The sequence below is a fragment of the Monopterus albus genome, unplaced genomic scaffold, assembly GCF_001952655.1.
Source record: "Monopterus albus unplaced genomic scaffold, M_albus_1.0 scaffold7.1, whole genome shotgun sequence".
NCBI classification, from domain to species: domain Eukaryota; kingdom Metazoa; phylum Chordata; class Actinopteri; order Synbranchiformes; family Synbranchidae; genus Monopterus; species Monopterus albus.
The window spans coordinates 1,588,721-1,605,978 of NW_018127887.1; the positions used below are offsets into that span (position 1 = coordinate 1,588,721).

The 17,258-nt window shown below is 39.8% G+C and overlaps 2 protein-coding genes, 1 long non-coding RNA gene and 1 pseudogene across 8 annotated transcripts in view; 2 read left to right on the plus strand and 2 right to left on the minus strand.

The window, feature by feature from the left end:
- Positions 1-2,542, plus strand: part of LOC109974616 (solute carrier organic anion transporter family member 1C1-like) — an 11,215-nt gene extending 8,673 nt beyond the window's left edge. For all 4 annotated transcript variants that reach the window (XM_020624909.1, XM_020624937.1, XM_020624918.1 and 1 more), the window contains exons 12-15: positions 134-318; positions 660-724; positions 918-1,035; positions 1,472-2,542. In XM_020624909.1, the coding sequence (XP_020480565.1) occupies positions 134-318; positions 660-724; positions 918-1,035; positions 1,472-1,697 (594 nt within the window). In that variant the 3' untranslated portion in view covers positions 1,698-2,542. The remainder of the gene's footprint in view (positions 1-133; positions 319-659; positions 725-917; positions 1,036-1,471) is intronic.
- Positions 2,543-3,360: 818 nt separating this feature from the next.
- Positions 3,361-4,359, minus strand: LOC109973011 (B-cell receptor-associated protein 29-like; annotated as a pseudogene).
- A 2,168-nt stretch (positions 4,360-6,527) lies between these two features.
- LOC109973939 (uncharacterized) overlaps positions 6,528-17,258 on the plus strand; it is a 55,943-nt gene continuing 45,212 nt past the window's right edge. Inside the window, exon 1 of the long non-coding RNA XR_002276899.1 lies at positions 6,528-6,679. This is a non-coding gene — a long non-coding RNA (uncharacterized LOC109973939). The remainder of the gene's footprint in view (positions 6,680-17,258) is intronic.
- The window catches only part of LOC109973902 (probable G-protein coupled receptor 22), a 7,779-nt gene continuing 2,789 nt past the window's right edge, over positions 12,269-17,258 (minus strand). The window contains exons 1-2 of one of the 3 annotated variants that reach the window (XM_020623791.1): positions 17,023-17,252; positions 12,269-15,844 (exon numbers count right to left, since the gene is read on the minus strand). In XM_020623791.1, coding sequence (XP_020479447.1) covers positions 14,524-15,840 — 1,317 coding nt within the window. In that variant the 5' untranslated portion in view covers positions 15,841-15,844; positions 17,023-17,252 and the 3' untranslated portion in view covers positions 12,269-14,523. Of the gene's footprint in view, positions 15,845-16,947; positions 17,253-17,258 lie in introns of those variants that run through there. The other 2 variants (XM_020623800.1, XM_020623782.1) reach the window with 2 other exon arrangements.

Consider the following 17,258-nt stretch of genomic DNA (forward strand, 5'->3'; position numbering starts at 1 on the left):
TGATGCCCACAGAGTAGCCCATGACATTTCAGTTCTGTTTGCATGAGTATTTACCTAGAGGACAAGTGTTTCCTGCTGTGTCACATCTCATCTGTTGTTGATAAACTCACTGTTTTCTTACGTGCTACTGTAGATGTTTGGCAATTGCAGGTGTGTGGCAGTGACTGATACCCACTCAGGAAACCTGACAGCAACTCTGGGCCAGTGTCCACTGAGGGACAGCTGTGAAAAAATCTTTCCATATTTCCTGGTTCTGTCTGTGCTCAGTTCCTTCATAATCTCTCTCGGGGGAACACCAGGCTTTGTGCTGCTCATCAGGTCTGTCAGCAGCTGTCTTGTAAAAAGGAAATCACTAGACTCTTTTCACATGCAGGCTGTTGATGATGCAGTATATCTTGTCATCATCTTGTCATTTTTGGACAGATTACACTTCCCAGAAAAAAAAAGATCACTTCATTTGATAGAGTATCATTAGTGGAGATATTTTCAGAAATTACTAAAACTGTCATAAAATGCATTTTTCTACTTTTATACCTTAAAGCATCTTGTCACTGTATTGTTCAACTGTAGTGTATCTTTCAATACAAAAAAGTGTACATCTCACTGTTACTCTTTAGGTGTTGTGAATCTCCTTTAATGACTCAGTCTTGTCTCTGTAGATGCATTAAACCTGAGCTGAAATCTCTAGCACTTGGAATCCACACCTTAGCCACTCGCACACTTGGTGAGAATCATCTTCGATATTCTGTGCTTTACTGTCTGTTTAGTTTGCATTCAGGCATGTGGAAATCTCCTGGCATTTTGGAATGAGCAGAATTACTGGAATAATGTTGAAGCTCATCATTATATAGTTAAAAAATGTAAACATGTATTTGATTTTTATTTGAAGTAACAAGTTATTTCAAATTGCACAACAGCTGGAATACCTGCCCCTATATACTTTGGAGCCATAATTGATACAACCTGCCTCAAATGGGGATACAAAATGTGTGGAGGAAGAGGAGCATGCAGAATATACAACACCACAGCTTACAGGTAAATTTAGCTCTGCATGGCAGATCCACTAAGATGTTTTTGAAACTCTTCAGCTGTAATGCTCATTAATAAAAATATTCTCTGATTTAAAAATAGAGAGAACTTTACTATTTACTTACTTAAAGTCTTATAACATGTAAGTTTGTCATACGTTTGGTATTAGAAGGCTGACTTACTCTCACTCCGGACTAATTAAGAGGCTGCTACTTTTGTAAGGGGCCTCTTTAGATAGCCAGAAGGCTAAGTCACACCTTCCCCTCTGCCCCAGATGAACAAATTTGTTCTTAAGGGCACTTGGTGAATGAGACCCATTGATGTAAAATGCACTTAACTTATGTAGGCTTAAGGCAGGAACTGTGCTTTTTCCTCAGAGAGCGGCAGCTTGACTCTGGTATATTTAATTTGTACCCTAACAGTGTTGTTTCCTTTGTTGCAGGATAGTGTACCTGGGCCTGACACTAGGCTTGAGGACAGTCTCCTTCTTCTTTTGTATTTTGTACTTTGCTTTACTCAAAAGACACGTTAAGAGAGAGGAGAAAAATGCTGTGGCCAATGGGAGTGCAGAATTGGAATCAGTAAAGAAAGAGGAGAGCAGCACCGTGCACTGTGGGCAAGTTATACTGGCTTTGGACTGCAGTCCTGACAGAGAAACGCACTTGTGAGTCTCAGCACAACCTCGTCTCTTCTGACTCAGCTCCATGGAGCACCTCGGATGTGTGGGGGAACATACACTGTGGACACCTTTCATAGCACACAGAGTATATATTTGTATAGGACTTGTTTAGATGTAGGATATCTGATGAGTCATTTTATGAACATCATATGCTATTTCAGGGATGTATAAATTGATGTGTTTGTCTTTCAAGGTTGGAAGACCTTTGTAGAAAAATAGAATGTAATTGTGTAGTATTTTCTATGTTTGTCTTTGTTTTTATTAATGAACTTGATCAAATTGATTTTCAGATTCTACAATTTATTAAGGTGCTTGAATAAGACTGTTAAACAGTATAATTTCAGTCTTGTTCTCATGGCTTTGATTGCATTTCAGGAGACATATACAAGTCAAACAGGTCTGTAGACTTTGCAACTGTGACTGTGGACACGCTGTGGTAAAGTAAGGGTTTCAACCTGTGAACGAATGACATCAACTATCAAACCAAAGCTACAATATCCCTTTGGCATACACAACTATCACTTCCTGTACAGATATGACAGAAACCATTCCTTCAGTAAGATCAGTTTCATTTCTCTTTGTGGCTTTGACAATCAAACGTCTGAGTCTACTGTAACTACAGTAGCCAATCTGCCATTTCTAGCATTAAGAACAAAATGTCAAACACCAGTTTTACGTCAGCATGAATGAGAAGTCCTAAAATGCCCAGAATCATGGAACATGTGGACATCTATGACAAAGTTAGTCTGCTGATGAGGACTGTATGTTCAGTAGTAGACCTTGAGTTGACATTGTCAGTCTGTCAATCTCTGCAATAAATCTAATATGTTTGGAGTCCTAACTTAATTCTATTCATGTATATTCTATAATGGTATGCACATTCTGACAGAAGGACCCTACTGTGGTGGTCTGGTTATACACATTTAGAGTAAACATAAAAGTCAACATAGAGTAAGCATTTTTGGATTGTGCATTGGCATGTATGTCATGTTTTGTTTGTGTTACCTGAAGCTGATGGTGTTTCCTCAATAGTCTTTCATCTTCTCATTTCAGACCTTTGGCATGTCTCCTCATGGCCTCCACTTCAGCATGAGACTTGTGCACAGCTACCCACACACACAAAAACAGTACTCTATCTAAAAAAAATCGCTCTTTAATTAGCTTCTTTCATAATAACACAGCTAGTGTTTTATGCCAGAAGTGACCTACAGCTTAATGAGTGATAATTATAGCTTTTTGTGAATAATTTTTGTATGAAGTGCAAAGACGTGTATCAATGCAGAGGATCCTATTTTAATGCAGTTATAATTACTCACCTTTCTTGGCAGCCTTCAGTTGACCTGCCAACGTTTTAACCTCCAGCATCAGTTGCTGCTTTTTTTTTTTTTGCTGACATAGATTTTTTGTCATCAAGGAGGGAGACTGCACACAAAGGATTATCTGTGATTAATCAATTTAAATGTTTGATTTTAACAGGAGACAACAGAGCTCGTGCAAAATAGAAATCACAGAAACACCTCTGTGAAATACAGTATGAGTTAAATTACAGTGTACAGTATTAAATAAGTGGACATGACCCAGAAGCATTTAAAAATGCAAAGTTATACTATAAACTGTTTTTTTTAAGACAAAAGAAAAGTGCTTGTGCTTTCTCACTTTTTGAGCATCAGGGTGTTTGCCTGGTACTGCCTGGCTGTTATGACAACGTGGTTCATCTGAGCCTGAAGGCCTGCACTGTTCTCCAAGGTTACAGCAACCGGGTTTAGCAGGGTGACAACCCGACGCATGATACTGTGATGAGTTCACAGGAGAGGAAAAGACCAGAGACTAAAGAAATAAAGGCAGGACAAGACAAGACCCCAGGAATTGAATTGTAAAAGCATACATAAGACAGTAGATGGTCATGTGGAAAGTAATATTTATTCCAAACACACTTTTCTGTTGTTCTGAATAAATGTGAAAAAGAATTTCACTTACATCCAGAGGACGAGTGAGAAGCCAGATGCATAGAGGTTCCTCTGCGCTCCAAAGAGCTTCACGTGGATATGGTCATCCAGACTGGGCTCACCTTGTTATCTTGTATGAGTTCAAGGCCTGAGTACTTCTGCACCTCACAAACAGCATTTGAAGGTGAACAGGAGAACAGAAGCATAGTGATGCTGCCTGGGCTGGACAGACAACATGTTGTCAGTCTGTTCAATATTCAGTGTCTGTCTCTCACAACAGGAAAAGAACAATAACAACCATAGCAAAGGAGCATTTGTTCCAGTATGGAAACAACCAGTTCCATATTCTCCAGCTGAAAACCAAATGCCATCTACAAAGCAGGTCAAAGGGGCACTATGAGAGTAACCGTCATAATACACTGTAGATGTACCTAGAAAAGAAGTGGGTGCACTCTGCTGGTGATTGTTGTGAAGTGCCTCTTTCAGTTTGCATATGTATTTATTTATTCTTGACATATTTTCACGGATTCAGAAAATGGGCTCCTGCACACTAAGCTGACCATATGGGGGAACTCTTGATTATGTTTTGGATTTGTGTGTTAAATTGTATTACCTCTGGGGTGATATGAAGGCTATACACAAGAAGATGTTGACTGCTAACTCTGTATAGAAGAAGAAAGCCACAACTGTCCACTGGAGAGTCATTGTGACTCTGACTTCCTGAGGACATTTACAATAATGAAAATGCAAAAATGGTTCTATATTTTTATTTATGTTACTGTATGCTAGTCTTTTATATTGTGGAGTAGCTTTGTGAGCATACACATACAAAATGTTTCAGTAACCCTACTTCATACAAGTAGCCACAACAGTCATTCATAACCTTTGGCTATTTAAAGACTTTGACCTGCAAGTCTATTCAATCTAATCTTTGCCAGTTGCTGTTCTCATTTTGTATAAGAGTGTAAGGTAGTCAGTCTATTGCAATCAATAAACTGTGTTGTTTGTTTACCAGACAAAGATGAATGAACAGAAGAATGGGAAAATGTAGACACATGTGCTCACGCATTCACAACAGCTGCTGGAGAGCACCAGAGGACTCACAGCCCTATAAAACTCTGCTGGCCCGTTGACCTCGTTTGTCAGCCCCTTTGAATTTGTTAACCTTTAGATTCACCAAATGCTTTCTTTTCAGGCTACCAAATGACTTCAAGGCTCATCTTGTGGACCAGCATTCGAGTATGAGTGTATTTGTTGGTGCCTTCTCACGTTTCACGTCACAGTCCAAAAATAGTTATGAGAGGAAGAACTCTCTTTTAAAATAACAATTAACATTTAGTGTTTGACATTTATCCACAATTTTCTACCGTATACAAGCAGATTTCATACTTTGAATATCTCTTTGGATATGCTGACTTTTCTTTTGTGCCTTTTACTACACGAAAGAATCCAATGTCCAGAAGGGGGCGATGTTATCTATTGATAAAATATACTGGAGTTTTGCACATGGGCAGAAAGTTGGTCCTGTGCTGTATGCTTTGCAATTATTGCAGTCAATTCAATTCAGATATTCTTTATGTATGAAACTGACATACTGACAAGCAGCAGTGTGAATACAGGGCCCTGTTTACACATCAGAGGTATATAAATAGTTGCTACTGAAATAGCAGATATGGGTTAATTGCAAAAGCTCATTCATTACAAACAGACTCAAATTTTGCTCTTTTAGTATCTTTGTGTGGCTTTTAAAATAAAATAAAACAGCTTTTGGCTTGCTCATAAACATACAGATTACATGGGTGTTACCCATCAGCAACAGAGACTGAAGGCATCCTTGAGCATACCATTGCTTTTAATATACTCTTCCTTTTGAATAATGAGATTTTTGACCTAATTCAGTTCCCTGGATTATTCTGTGTATTTTACCTACTGTATTCAGTTTGCAACATGTATTCACACTGGCTTCCTCTGTGAAAAAGACTAATAGCTGCTATCCTTCTTGACTGCATGTCTCAGGAGTGCTGAGGAGCAAAATGTTTACAGCTGCACCCTGTGATAGCTTTTTGAGAGCAGGCTAATGACTGTAGCAGAACTGAATGTGCTTTGATTGCTCTCCTCTCTTTGCCACCTCAGAGGTTGCAGCTCAGGAGACTCAAGAGTCATTTTAGTAAAATGCCTGCAATAAACAGATGGTCAGGCTACAGTGATGCAGTAGTGTGTGAAGTGGTGGAATGGAGTGATGTAACCTCACAACTCCATCCTTTTATTTATTGTATGTCTGCTGTATACAGCTACAGTAGTCAATGGGACAATGCATATCTTAAAGATTATATAAGATTGTTTTTATATAATGCAGGGGTTTTCAACTAATTGTGACAGGGACCACCATTCTGACTAAGAAGTTCCCAGAGGACCACTGTTATCGGGCCACTACACTAGATGGGCACTATTTTAATCCTGAAAGTCACCTTAGGTTTTCTAAATGTTTTATATTTGTATGAATTTGATCATTCAGAGGTGTTCCCTATATTCTGAACATCTCATGTATGTAGATGGGGAGGACAAAAATAGAGAGACACCTGTGAATATAATGTAGTCCAGTACAACACCACCTTTAACTATGACCTCAATAATAAACAGATAATTGAATTTATATATTTATGACAATTTCACCAACATTTTAGCTTCATAAACACAGAGGCGGACGTGTTGCATGGAAGTGCATGCATGAATGCTGTATTACAGGTGACACTGGCACTACAATTCCTTTCCTTGACTATTGGTGGCGCAAATCCAGAAGCGTATTCAGCCACCGGTGTATTTAGATATCGTAACCACATTATGCTGGGCTTCCAGTGAATGTCTACCATGATGACAGCTTCGTGTGTAGTAACTTTACTGTAAGAGCACTGAACTAAACGGAGTAATCGTGTCCGTACACTTCCGGAAGTGGTGAGGCCGTATATGGGAATATGCTGGATACTAGTTCCGTTTACCTTTGAGGACACGTGACGTTAAGACTCAGGTAAGCTACTGTCAGTGTTTTTAGCTGTTTGAATAACTGTGTAAATTTTGTTGGTTGTTTTTTCGCATTGTGTTTTAGAGTATGTATTCACAGAAACGAAAATGCTCTGTACATTTAGTCATTAGACATGTTAAGAAGTCTGTTGGCTTTAATTAACTCTCAAAAGATGCTACGGCTGCCACCTTTGGCCAATTTCCTCAACATTAAGTTAAGCTATCTGTTAACGAACTAGCTTAGTTGGTTTAGACAAATTCTGCTTATTGATATAGGCCTAATTATATCTCTTTTAATTCTTGTTATATGGCCAACCTGTAGAACGTCATGGACTATAAACATGTTTAGCTCTTAGTGCTGACTTTACACTACAACTAATAGCTTATTAATACCAATAACCTTTTGGACTTGATTGAATTAGATGTAACAGTATTTTGAAAAGGTTTCTGCATTTGTCTCATCACTGAATAAATAGCCAGTGTTTTAGGAGATACTTGATACTATTTCAGTGCTCTCACTGTTGGCTACACAAACATTCATGTGTGCTAAGGTGTTCACAAAACCTTAATCTAAACCAAATAAATTTGTAAACAAAATTATCCAGTGCATTTGTAGCCTGAAATGGTAGCTGTACAGTGCAAGAACATTTCATTGATCATGCAGGTAAATATCACTAGACAGCATGTTTCCTTTGTATCTCTGTATAAAAACAAAAACCACTCGTGCAGGATATGGGTAATTAATACTGTGACTGCTTCAGGTTCCACACTCAGAAGCCACCCATTTACAGTGGATGGTGCAGTTTAAGCAACAAAATATAGATATGCAGGCTTAATAATAGCTCTGTTTGTTCAATAAGGAAATGAAGCCAGATGATGACTTCACAGTAAATTCACTGTTCCCTTGCTATATAGACTGTTTCCCAGCAACACTATTTCAAGACGCACACACAGATAGGGTACAGAAAACAGTTTTACAGAGAGCTGTGGTAAGAGGAGTTGAGGGGGGTTTGTAGTGCAGCTAACGCTCCTACGGCCAGTATATCTGCCTCACTAGGCACAGGCATGCAGTCTCTCTCCCACACACTCGTCAAACACACTGCAGTGAACGCTCATGAAGAGGCTGCACTGCTGGGCTATTTTCTAGCAGAATTTGCATTTAGCTTCATTTTGTTCAGTATTGTAATGACTGAAGCTACAGAGTGCCCACATGATCAACACAACATCTCTCCTCTGTACCAGCTGTACAAGCTCTTCTTGTTGCCAGCTGCAGTTTCTCCAACATCTCAGCCATTTTTCCAACCTGACTGGACTGCAGGGTTATCTACAAGTCCTGAAACTACTAGGTAGAACACTGCCAACTCATCTTGAATTGATCCTCTCAGTGTAGTTGTGTACAGACTTTTAGTGTCATTTTTTAATTGTACCTTTAAGTGTTATCCTGCATAAAGGAGTGAATTGATCAAACATATCCATGTGATGAGTTTTCAATTAAGAAGCCTGCCAGAGGTGCAAATCAGAGCTGTAGAGCTTGAGAATGCTTTCAGGTAATTAGCAATGGGCCAATTGATATTTCTCCAGTTCCGATACACAACTGCCGATTCCGACACTGATCCAAGAGCTCTTTCATTTCAGTAAAACAATTAACAAAATATTAAATATATGTAATGATGGATAAGTGCAACCACCAGATGGTCAGAGGCCTAGGACACATGTGTCTCTAAATTACTGCACATTTACAGATCTCCACTTTTGGGCTAGAAATAAACGTGGATTTAGTTTTTCAAGATTTCACATTTACCATTTAAAATGTAGCCAACATTAGGGCATTAATGATTTATTATTAATAAAAAAAAAAAAATCTGTCTCATCTGTCTTTGTATCAGGGGTCCAGTAAAGTGACAACTGAATAGAGGGGATCACCTTCAAGGCAGCTGACATCTGAGGTCCAAATATCCGTTGTGAAGCTCATGGTTTTAACATCTGCTAACTGTGATGACACTCAAGTTGTATGGGTCGGGGATAACAGTCTCTGAAATATACTGTATGTTCTGGAATGGCAAATTATACCCAGTCTCCAACACGCTGCGAAATCTGTCATTTGCCACTTCAGAATGTGGCTGGGCATCGAGTATAATGAAGTTTAGTAACTTCTCTGTAATCTGTTTAGGGTTTGGGTTGTCTGCTGGCAGTGTATGCATTTGCAGGTGCTTGATTAAATAGGTTGTACTGTATGATGAAACTGTATTCCACCTCTTGGCACCCTGGCTTTACACGCATTACAAGTAACTGTCCTGCTTTTCTGCATTTCCAGACTAAAATATCTCCAAACAAGTGACATTTTAGTCAAACCAACATTAATGTTATTTGTTCACTCGGTTACAGACTTAAATTGCGGTGGATTTATGGTAAGATGTGAAATGGAATCTGGATCAGTGACATGTCTCATGTTATATTATGTTAGGTTACACCGGGTTCATGGTCCAGCGCAAGCTGCAGACTGGAATATCTGATGAGTGAATGACATCAATATCGGACCTGATGCTGATATAGGATGGGATCAGGCCCATTTCTATAGGTAATTCATTAGAGGATGTGGTCATAGTTAAGTTCACTCTTAAATGTTTATATAGAGGCTAAGTACAGTAACTAGCTCTTGATTAAAGGGCCAGCTACTGCTCATATGGTGTAGTCATGTGTGACTGTTATGACAGAGGACACTTGGATGAGAGTGGAGTCTGTTTAAAATGTAACAGTCTATTTTGTCTTTAGCAAATACAAAAGCTGTCCATTTTGTGTCAGACTCAAGCTGCCAGGCTGTTTTAGTGAGCTTTGTTGTGTTGGTCCCATTCATATCTTTCTGTGTGTAGAGAAGAATGGCGGTACAATCACCAGGCAGCAGTCATCACTGTGTGAAGAGCTGGAGGGCAGCAATCTTCTCTCAGCTGTCTCCTCTCTTACACACAGCGGTTGACACTCTGTCACTGCCTGATAAAACTATTGGATTCGCACATGGTGGCATGCGCTTACATTATGGACATAGCTGCACATGCAACTGGGTATGCTGGACTATAGACCCACACCACGCTGCATAGATGGATGCACAAACACACACACACACAATCACGCACTGACTGGCAGGTGCAGACACACATAGCGACAGGGCATGCGGCCATGTCAACACCAAACCTCTTACTTCTTTATGTGCTTCATGTTTTTGTGTAAACTGTATACTTTATACAGTTGGAAGATAAAGGCAGGTGACACCAAATCTATTGCAGGTGTGTGAGATTGCAGTCAGACCTGTTTGTGCCTTTTATACACCTACACATACTCATTTTTCTGAGCCTGGAACATTTGTGTGTTTCTGGGGTCACATCGGTAGTTCTTTTGCAAGTCAGAGATTAGCGAACAAACCGACAATTTTTCAATAGCGTATTTTTATATTGACTTGTATTGTTTGGGGTCAAAGTTTTAAACGGGACACATATTTGATCTACACAGAGAGATGGTGTTCTTGACAGTGTTGTTTTTCCAGATATCTAAAGTAATCCTGCACTGCTGATTTGAATTTCTTTTTGGTAGATGGACTTGGGTGATTTCATTTTTTTTTTTTTTTTTTTTTTTGGGCTGGATGGAGTTTGGTGATGGGCCATCTGTCGCCGCCTCCTCTCTGCCATTTGCCTGCTGCGTGTGTGTATGTGGCGCCCGTTGTGGAGTCTGACAGGAAGTCGGGGAAGAAAGGTGCAGGTACATTGTGTTTTTCCCTCAGTAATGCTAATAAGCAAATATGCATTGTATGATAACTGTAAATTTTCATAGCGTGGATTTAAAACATAAGACAAGAGCATCATTTCAAAATGGAGTGTGACACAATAATAATTTTCTCGATTATCTAGCTCTCACAATCATTGGTAGCCAAAATTGTAATTGAAAATAAAATTAGATTAATTGCTGGCCCTGATGAACATGATTTGTGCTAAAGATATTCCTTTTATTTGGTGTTTTGATGATGGTGGTGTAGAGCGGTGTCTAACACATCTGTCCAAAATCTCCCATAGATGTTCAACTGGGTTGAGATCTGGTGGCTACAAAGGCTATAGCATATGGTTCCCATGCTTTTCATACTGGTCATACTCACTTCCGGATATGGAAGAGACCGCTCATTTGTTCAGGTTTTTCTTTTCGCTTGTCACCCACCTTTATCTTCCAACTGTATAAAGTGTCCTTCCATCTTTCTAAATGTGGCTTGTTGAGAGTAACATTTGGAAATGACCACAACCTACAATTTGCCAAGCAGTGCTGGTCGGTGTGCTCAATTCACTGTCTTCTTTTCTACAATAGCAGAATTACAGTTGAGTGTTTGCTGACCTAATGCAATAGAGGCTCCATACGGACAGAGTAATGTGATTTCCCAGGCTTTTATTCTGTGTCTGGGCTGGACAGAGAGAGGCCCTGAAGAGATGCCATCTGAAATGGAGATGGTAAGAGAGGCAGAAAGGGAAGGACAAAGCCTATGTGATAGGGACAGCAGCAAGTAGCAGCCTTAACATGATGTATTAGGGAGAAGGAGGAGGACACATCAGGGTCAAGTGAGTGTAATAAGGCTTGTAGTGAAGCATCACTGAACCTCTGTGTTGACTGTGGTAGTGTATTGACTTGTATCTGCTGTCACCTCAGGTTGATGGTGTTGTTGTGGCCTGCTACCCTGCTCAAAATGTGATTAACATGTAGATATATATACAGTATAGCTGTGACATGTTGGAGGAAGACATGAGGTAAGACTCGCTGTGTAAACTATATAGGTTTTGTATACATTATCAGGCACATGCTAAACAGCATGTTTTGTATGTCACATTTGATTTTTAAGTTTCATTAATTCATGTTTTTATATTAATTAACACTATGTCACTGTTAGAAACTTGACAAACAGTGGTCTATACTCACTGGTTCAGCATGAACCATGGCCTGTGGCCACAAAAAGTTACTGTCTGGCCACCATATATTCCAGCAGGTGGCCCACTGTGGCCACCAAGCTTTATCAAGTCTCTACTGAGAATGAGACCCCATGTCTCAGAGTTCCTGCACATTGCCAGTGCAGCGTTAACATTCCGCAAACATCAAACTTCATCTGCACTTCATTCCCAAAAATGTATGTTGGCCATCAAATTTAGGGGCTTGGTGGCCTGTGGGGCTGGTGCTTAAAAATATTAGTGTCTATGCCTGTTGTTTCTTTGCCCTGGGTGGTCAAAAATTACTTGATGCATGTTTAAAATTAAATTATATTTTATTATAATGATGAAATTGAGACAAAATTGGAGTCACAGGTCATTGCCTAGTTGTCCAAAACAACTTGTTAAAACATAACCCAAAGCTCTGAACAATATAGATCTAGTATTTAATCTGACTGTTAGAGTTCAGATATTTAGAGATAACTCTAAATGCCAGTGGGGCATTCCCTCTGATCCTGATCCTCTTTCCTTTCTCTTGAGGAGATTTAGATGAAGTGTTTTGTTTTGTTTTCCCAGAATGAGAATAAAACAAAACAATATCTACATGTTATAAAAATATAATTTTGTACTGATTAACCGGACCAGCTAACTTCTCCTTCCCAGTACTTGTGCTGATTCTGTGTCAGCTAAAAATAACATGAAGTGAACAGATACACCAGCCACTGTGATAGTGAGAACAAAATACCCTCCTCCCAAACAGAAAATGACCAACAAAAAGTGAATGTCTGACCAAATAACGGGAGTGTTAACAAAATGGCAATTCAGTCAGAACATTATCCTATGTTAGTTGGGCTTGACGGACCTTTTTGTTTTTTTGTCAGTGTGACTGTACCGAAGGATGGAAAACAAATTGTTGGCGTAAATAGTATTGATCTTTGAGAGGTAATTTTAGAAGGTAATCAATACAAATGACGTTATCCAGTAGCACTAATCAAGCTGGGAATAGTACCTGACACTTGAGCAGTTGTTCACTTTATAGTGCTAGTGCAAATAAGTCTATATGTTTATATATTGATAGCCCATCTTTTTGTACTCGCATAGCTTAGTGTGTTAAATGTATCCTCTGGCTCAGTGTTTCATCTCATAGGTCATTTTCCCTCCCTGTCAGCTGACCTGTTGTTGGTTGTGATCCTTTTTCCACTCTCAATCACAGACCTGCCCTCTAGGCACTGTGACATCCACACTGCCTGTTTACAGCAGGGTCATAAAGAACCTTGCCTGCAACAATATTCCCATAACAGTGCTCTCTGTTGTGCTTCAAAACACACACTGACAGCCTGAGAAGCATTAAATTAAGGTTGAGTAATTGTTATGGTAACCAATAGCCCTGTGCTGTCAGGATCTAAAGGGCTCTTCAGTTTTTGTATGTGTACATTTCTGCATCAATACACTGTGTATATACCCACCTCTTGTATTGGATTGTAATGAAGTGGGCTGCCAGGCTAGCTGAGCATGGCTTGATATGCTAATGCCTTTGTAACGTTGTATCTCGTTTCCCTGTTAGTGTAGACTGACTGTAATAAGGTGACTTTTGTTTTCTTGATGATTATTACAGCTGAAATTCTTCTGCAGCTGTATGAATAAATTATCCCTACTTATTCTGGGCAATCTTTATTCAATTTGAGATTAAAATACAAGGCTGGCTGCATTATCATCTGCCAGCAATAGCCACTTAGGAAATACAGTTTCACAGTCTTACTCGTTGACAGACAAAATAGGGCATGCACTATTGGTAAATACACACAGGCAGGAAATAACTTCATTATCTGTTATTTTGTATTGTAAATAGAATCTTTTATTATGCCTTAAGATTTTTGCAGTAGTTCTTTATTGCAGTAATGGATTTGTTTATTTAGAGAGCATTGTTGCTAGTGGTGTTAAAAACAAACATTGTAATAATACAACTATTTTCAACATTTTCTTTTAGTTTGATTAAATAGCATCCATATGAAAACATACCATCTGGGAAATCTGTTACCTTTCAGAATTTCAATACGTGCTCCTCTTGTCGCAGTCCCTGGCCCACCATACAATCATGCTCAATTTATCATACCAGTGTAAGGCAACTGTAGATTTTCCATTTGGCTCAAAGAGGAGATAGTTAAAGTGAAACAGTCTAGGTTTGGATTACATCTGGTTTATGTCAAACAAGACAATACACTTGTGTAGTGTCTAATGAATGTGAGTGGTCTTCTGTAACTCTAAAGGTAGTCATTGTGTTACCATCATAACTTTTATGATATAGGAACATTTCTGTTTCTTCACATTTGACTTGTCTGTCATTGTTGCATACCCTGTACTTGTAGACTTATTTCAGTCTAAGGGCCTTCCCTCTGAGGACTCCCAGGTAATAAGGTCAGTGGTCAATGGGGACTGCAGAGTCTGGTGTTGGAGCAAGTGGCATGGTGATGAATGGGAGTAATCTCACAGCTGTTACAGAATCACAAACACTTTACCCGGGGGAGGGGAGAATAGGAAGCCGTTTGCTGTGTTAGGTAAGTGAACACAAGATTTATTATAAATATACATAACAAGTCCTACTTTTCTCTCTATTTATATACCTTGTTTACCCTATGCTGTACATGTATTAGGTATATACACAATGTACTGTGTGTTGCAAAGCCATGCAATATCTACAGTACAGTATATGGTACATCTATGAAACCTACTTTTGTTGTCAATAAATAGTAATAAATTATCCATCTCTTGTTTTTGTACATTCCATTACATGTATTATTTACATATCTGCTTTGGATTAACATTTTCCCTTTTTCATCATGACCTGATATCAGTTGTAGCTGCTTTTAATAACTGTATACCCTAAAGATAATGAGTTCCTTCACTCCACGTCTTCAGAAGATAAACATTTTTGTCGGGCATCTTTGTCATCAAATGTCACCTTTTTGTTCCTCTTTGGGTCAATCCAGGAATTGTGGATAATAGCATTATTAGGGGTAGGATCTGCTTCAATGATGGACACCACCCTCTTTTTCATCTTGCTTTTCAAGACTTTCTGGAACTTCTGCCTAGTGAAAGCATAGAGTAGAGGGTGGAATATAGTAGTCCCATAAGCCATGACCAGGAAGCCCAGTCTTAACTTGACCATGAGGTCGCTGGGTCCCACACTCAGAATGACTGTGTTGAGTACTGTGATGGGTGTCCAGCACAAAAGAAACGTAGACACAATCAGCAAGGACATCCTGAAAACTCTTTTTTGACGCTCTCGTCTTTCTCTGTGGCGTTTAACAGCCCTGCGCAAGGCAATAATTACAGAGACAGAGGTACGCATGCCCAGTGTTGTGTTGCGACTGCCACTACTCTGGGATCCATCTGTGGTTTCCTGCTGTGTTGTCATGGCTGTCATGGATGGACGCTTTTTTCTGCGAGCCTTTTTCTTCTGTGAAGCATGGAAACGTGTGCCAATACGAATATTGAGTGCTTGCAGGATCTTTGAGTAGGTGATGAGCATAACAACAGCAGTAAAGAAGAAAATAGGAATCTGAGCAAGTAAGTGGTAATAGAGGCCAAGTTCTGTGTAGTACTGGTTAGTGTGAACCACATTTTCCACCAGTGTTTGGTTCAGCTCTGAATGGCCTTGGGCAAAGAAGCCCACCTCAATAAAGGGTACAAGAAAACTAACAAAGGCTAGCACCCAAATGACAGCGAGCAGGGCCAGGGCACGGCCCATTGTCAGCACCCGGTTGGCTGGTTTGACTGAGATGTCGTAGCGGTCAAGAGTGATGGCAAGCACATTAGCAGCAGTGGCAACACTAGCGAATGAAACACAGGCTTCATGGAAGCAGCAGACAAGGGCTGTGTCTCTGTCTAGGGAGAGCAGCACCACCACTATTGTAAGAGGGATGCAGCACACACAAACCAACACATCCAACACATGGAGGTTCATAGTGACGATGTTACTGACAGAGCTAATGAGGTTCGACTTCATACAGTAGAGGGCAAGCACAGTGAGGTTAGAGCTCAGGCCCAGAAGGATTTCCAGCATGAGGAAGCCAGTCAGAGAGACCTGAAAACTAACAGGATAAGGATAGGGGCTGGGGGTTGCCATACTCATGGTACGGCTGATAGGTTCAGTGTTGTCGGTGACTGTGACGTTGCTCATGGCGGCTTCTTGTTCCAGGTGGGGAAGGATATGCATTATCCTGCATGAAGGAAGAAAGAGAAAAGAATTTATGAGGAGGAAAAGAAGAGGTCTGTGTTTGTGCATCTCTGGAAAACTGTAATTAACACACATCTGAGAAATGGTGTCGGATGTAATCCTGCCGGTTAAAATTATAATGAAGCATTTTGAGTTTAAATGAGAAATGCTGAGAGCAGACATTGACTAGTACTGTAATTTTTTTTTTCCTGCTGTGCAGATTAGAGTTTCTCACTATGTACATGACATAACTAGAAACTGTCTTGCTTCGGTTTGTGCTGTAGTTACCACCGTCTTTGATCAGACAGTCGCATCCAAAGCGGAGGCGCATCACAAAACAGAAACCCTAAGGAACAAATTAAGTTCTTATAACCACATACCTGTACATGGCTTTGTAGTGAATCAGCTGTGGATTTAATTCAAGCCGCCAGTTTTAATGTATTAGCATTTACCTTACACAGAATGAGTATGGACTGGAAATAATAAAGGAGGATGAAGATCATGAGGAAAGCAGATTTTACCTCAGGTTAGTGGGATCATTTTACAAAGGGGGATATGTAATAAAATACTTGGTATGGTCTTTGATAATTAAACATCATTTCAGACAGTGTTTTAGTTGTTGTCCATTTACAAGGGAATAGGGGTGTAATGATATTTGCAATTTCACACTATCGTGAAAAAATGTCTCTACCATTGTGGGACTGATGGTATCTACCAGGATATTACATAGTAAGATGCATTTCTTTTTCTTTTTTTTTTTTTTTTTGCTTTTTCTTATTTTGTTTTGTGGACTTTTTATGTGGTAATATTGTACTGTGAATTTTTGGTATTGCTACATACTCAGAGTAGAGAAGGTTCATGGTAAATAAGAATATTCTCCCAGATAATCATGTTTACGCCATCATCAGCAGGCTTCTAAGTCTCAGTGGCGGGGTAATAAGAAAGTTATGTGGGGGGGGGGGGGGGGGGGTGTTGGGCAGAGCTTTAGTTGAAGGACTATCAAGCCAAAACAAGTATGGAGTGAGGAGGAATCTCTTAATATACATGCACCAATTCAAAAACAAATGCATAGAATAACTGATCAGCAGATGCAATAAGTGCCCCCACCTTCACAGAGACAAATCCAGTCTGAATGGCTCTGGGTTGCACAGAGAAAAACAAATGTTTTTTGGTAATATTTACCCTTCCCTCCAGCACTATCTGAATACCAGAGCTGTGTAATCAGGCCAGAGAGTCCATGTTAGATCCACAGAGGTGAGCATCACATCCAAACATGGCCATTGGAAAAGGGTTTCTGCTCCAGCAGAGTTCCCCCCCCACCCCAGCTAGGTCTTTCACTGCTAGACCCCCACAGTGAGGCTGACAGCCAGAAAAGCACCTGCCTGTCTCGCCAAAGCCTGTCAATAGGCTGCCCAGCT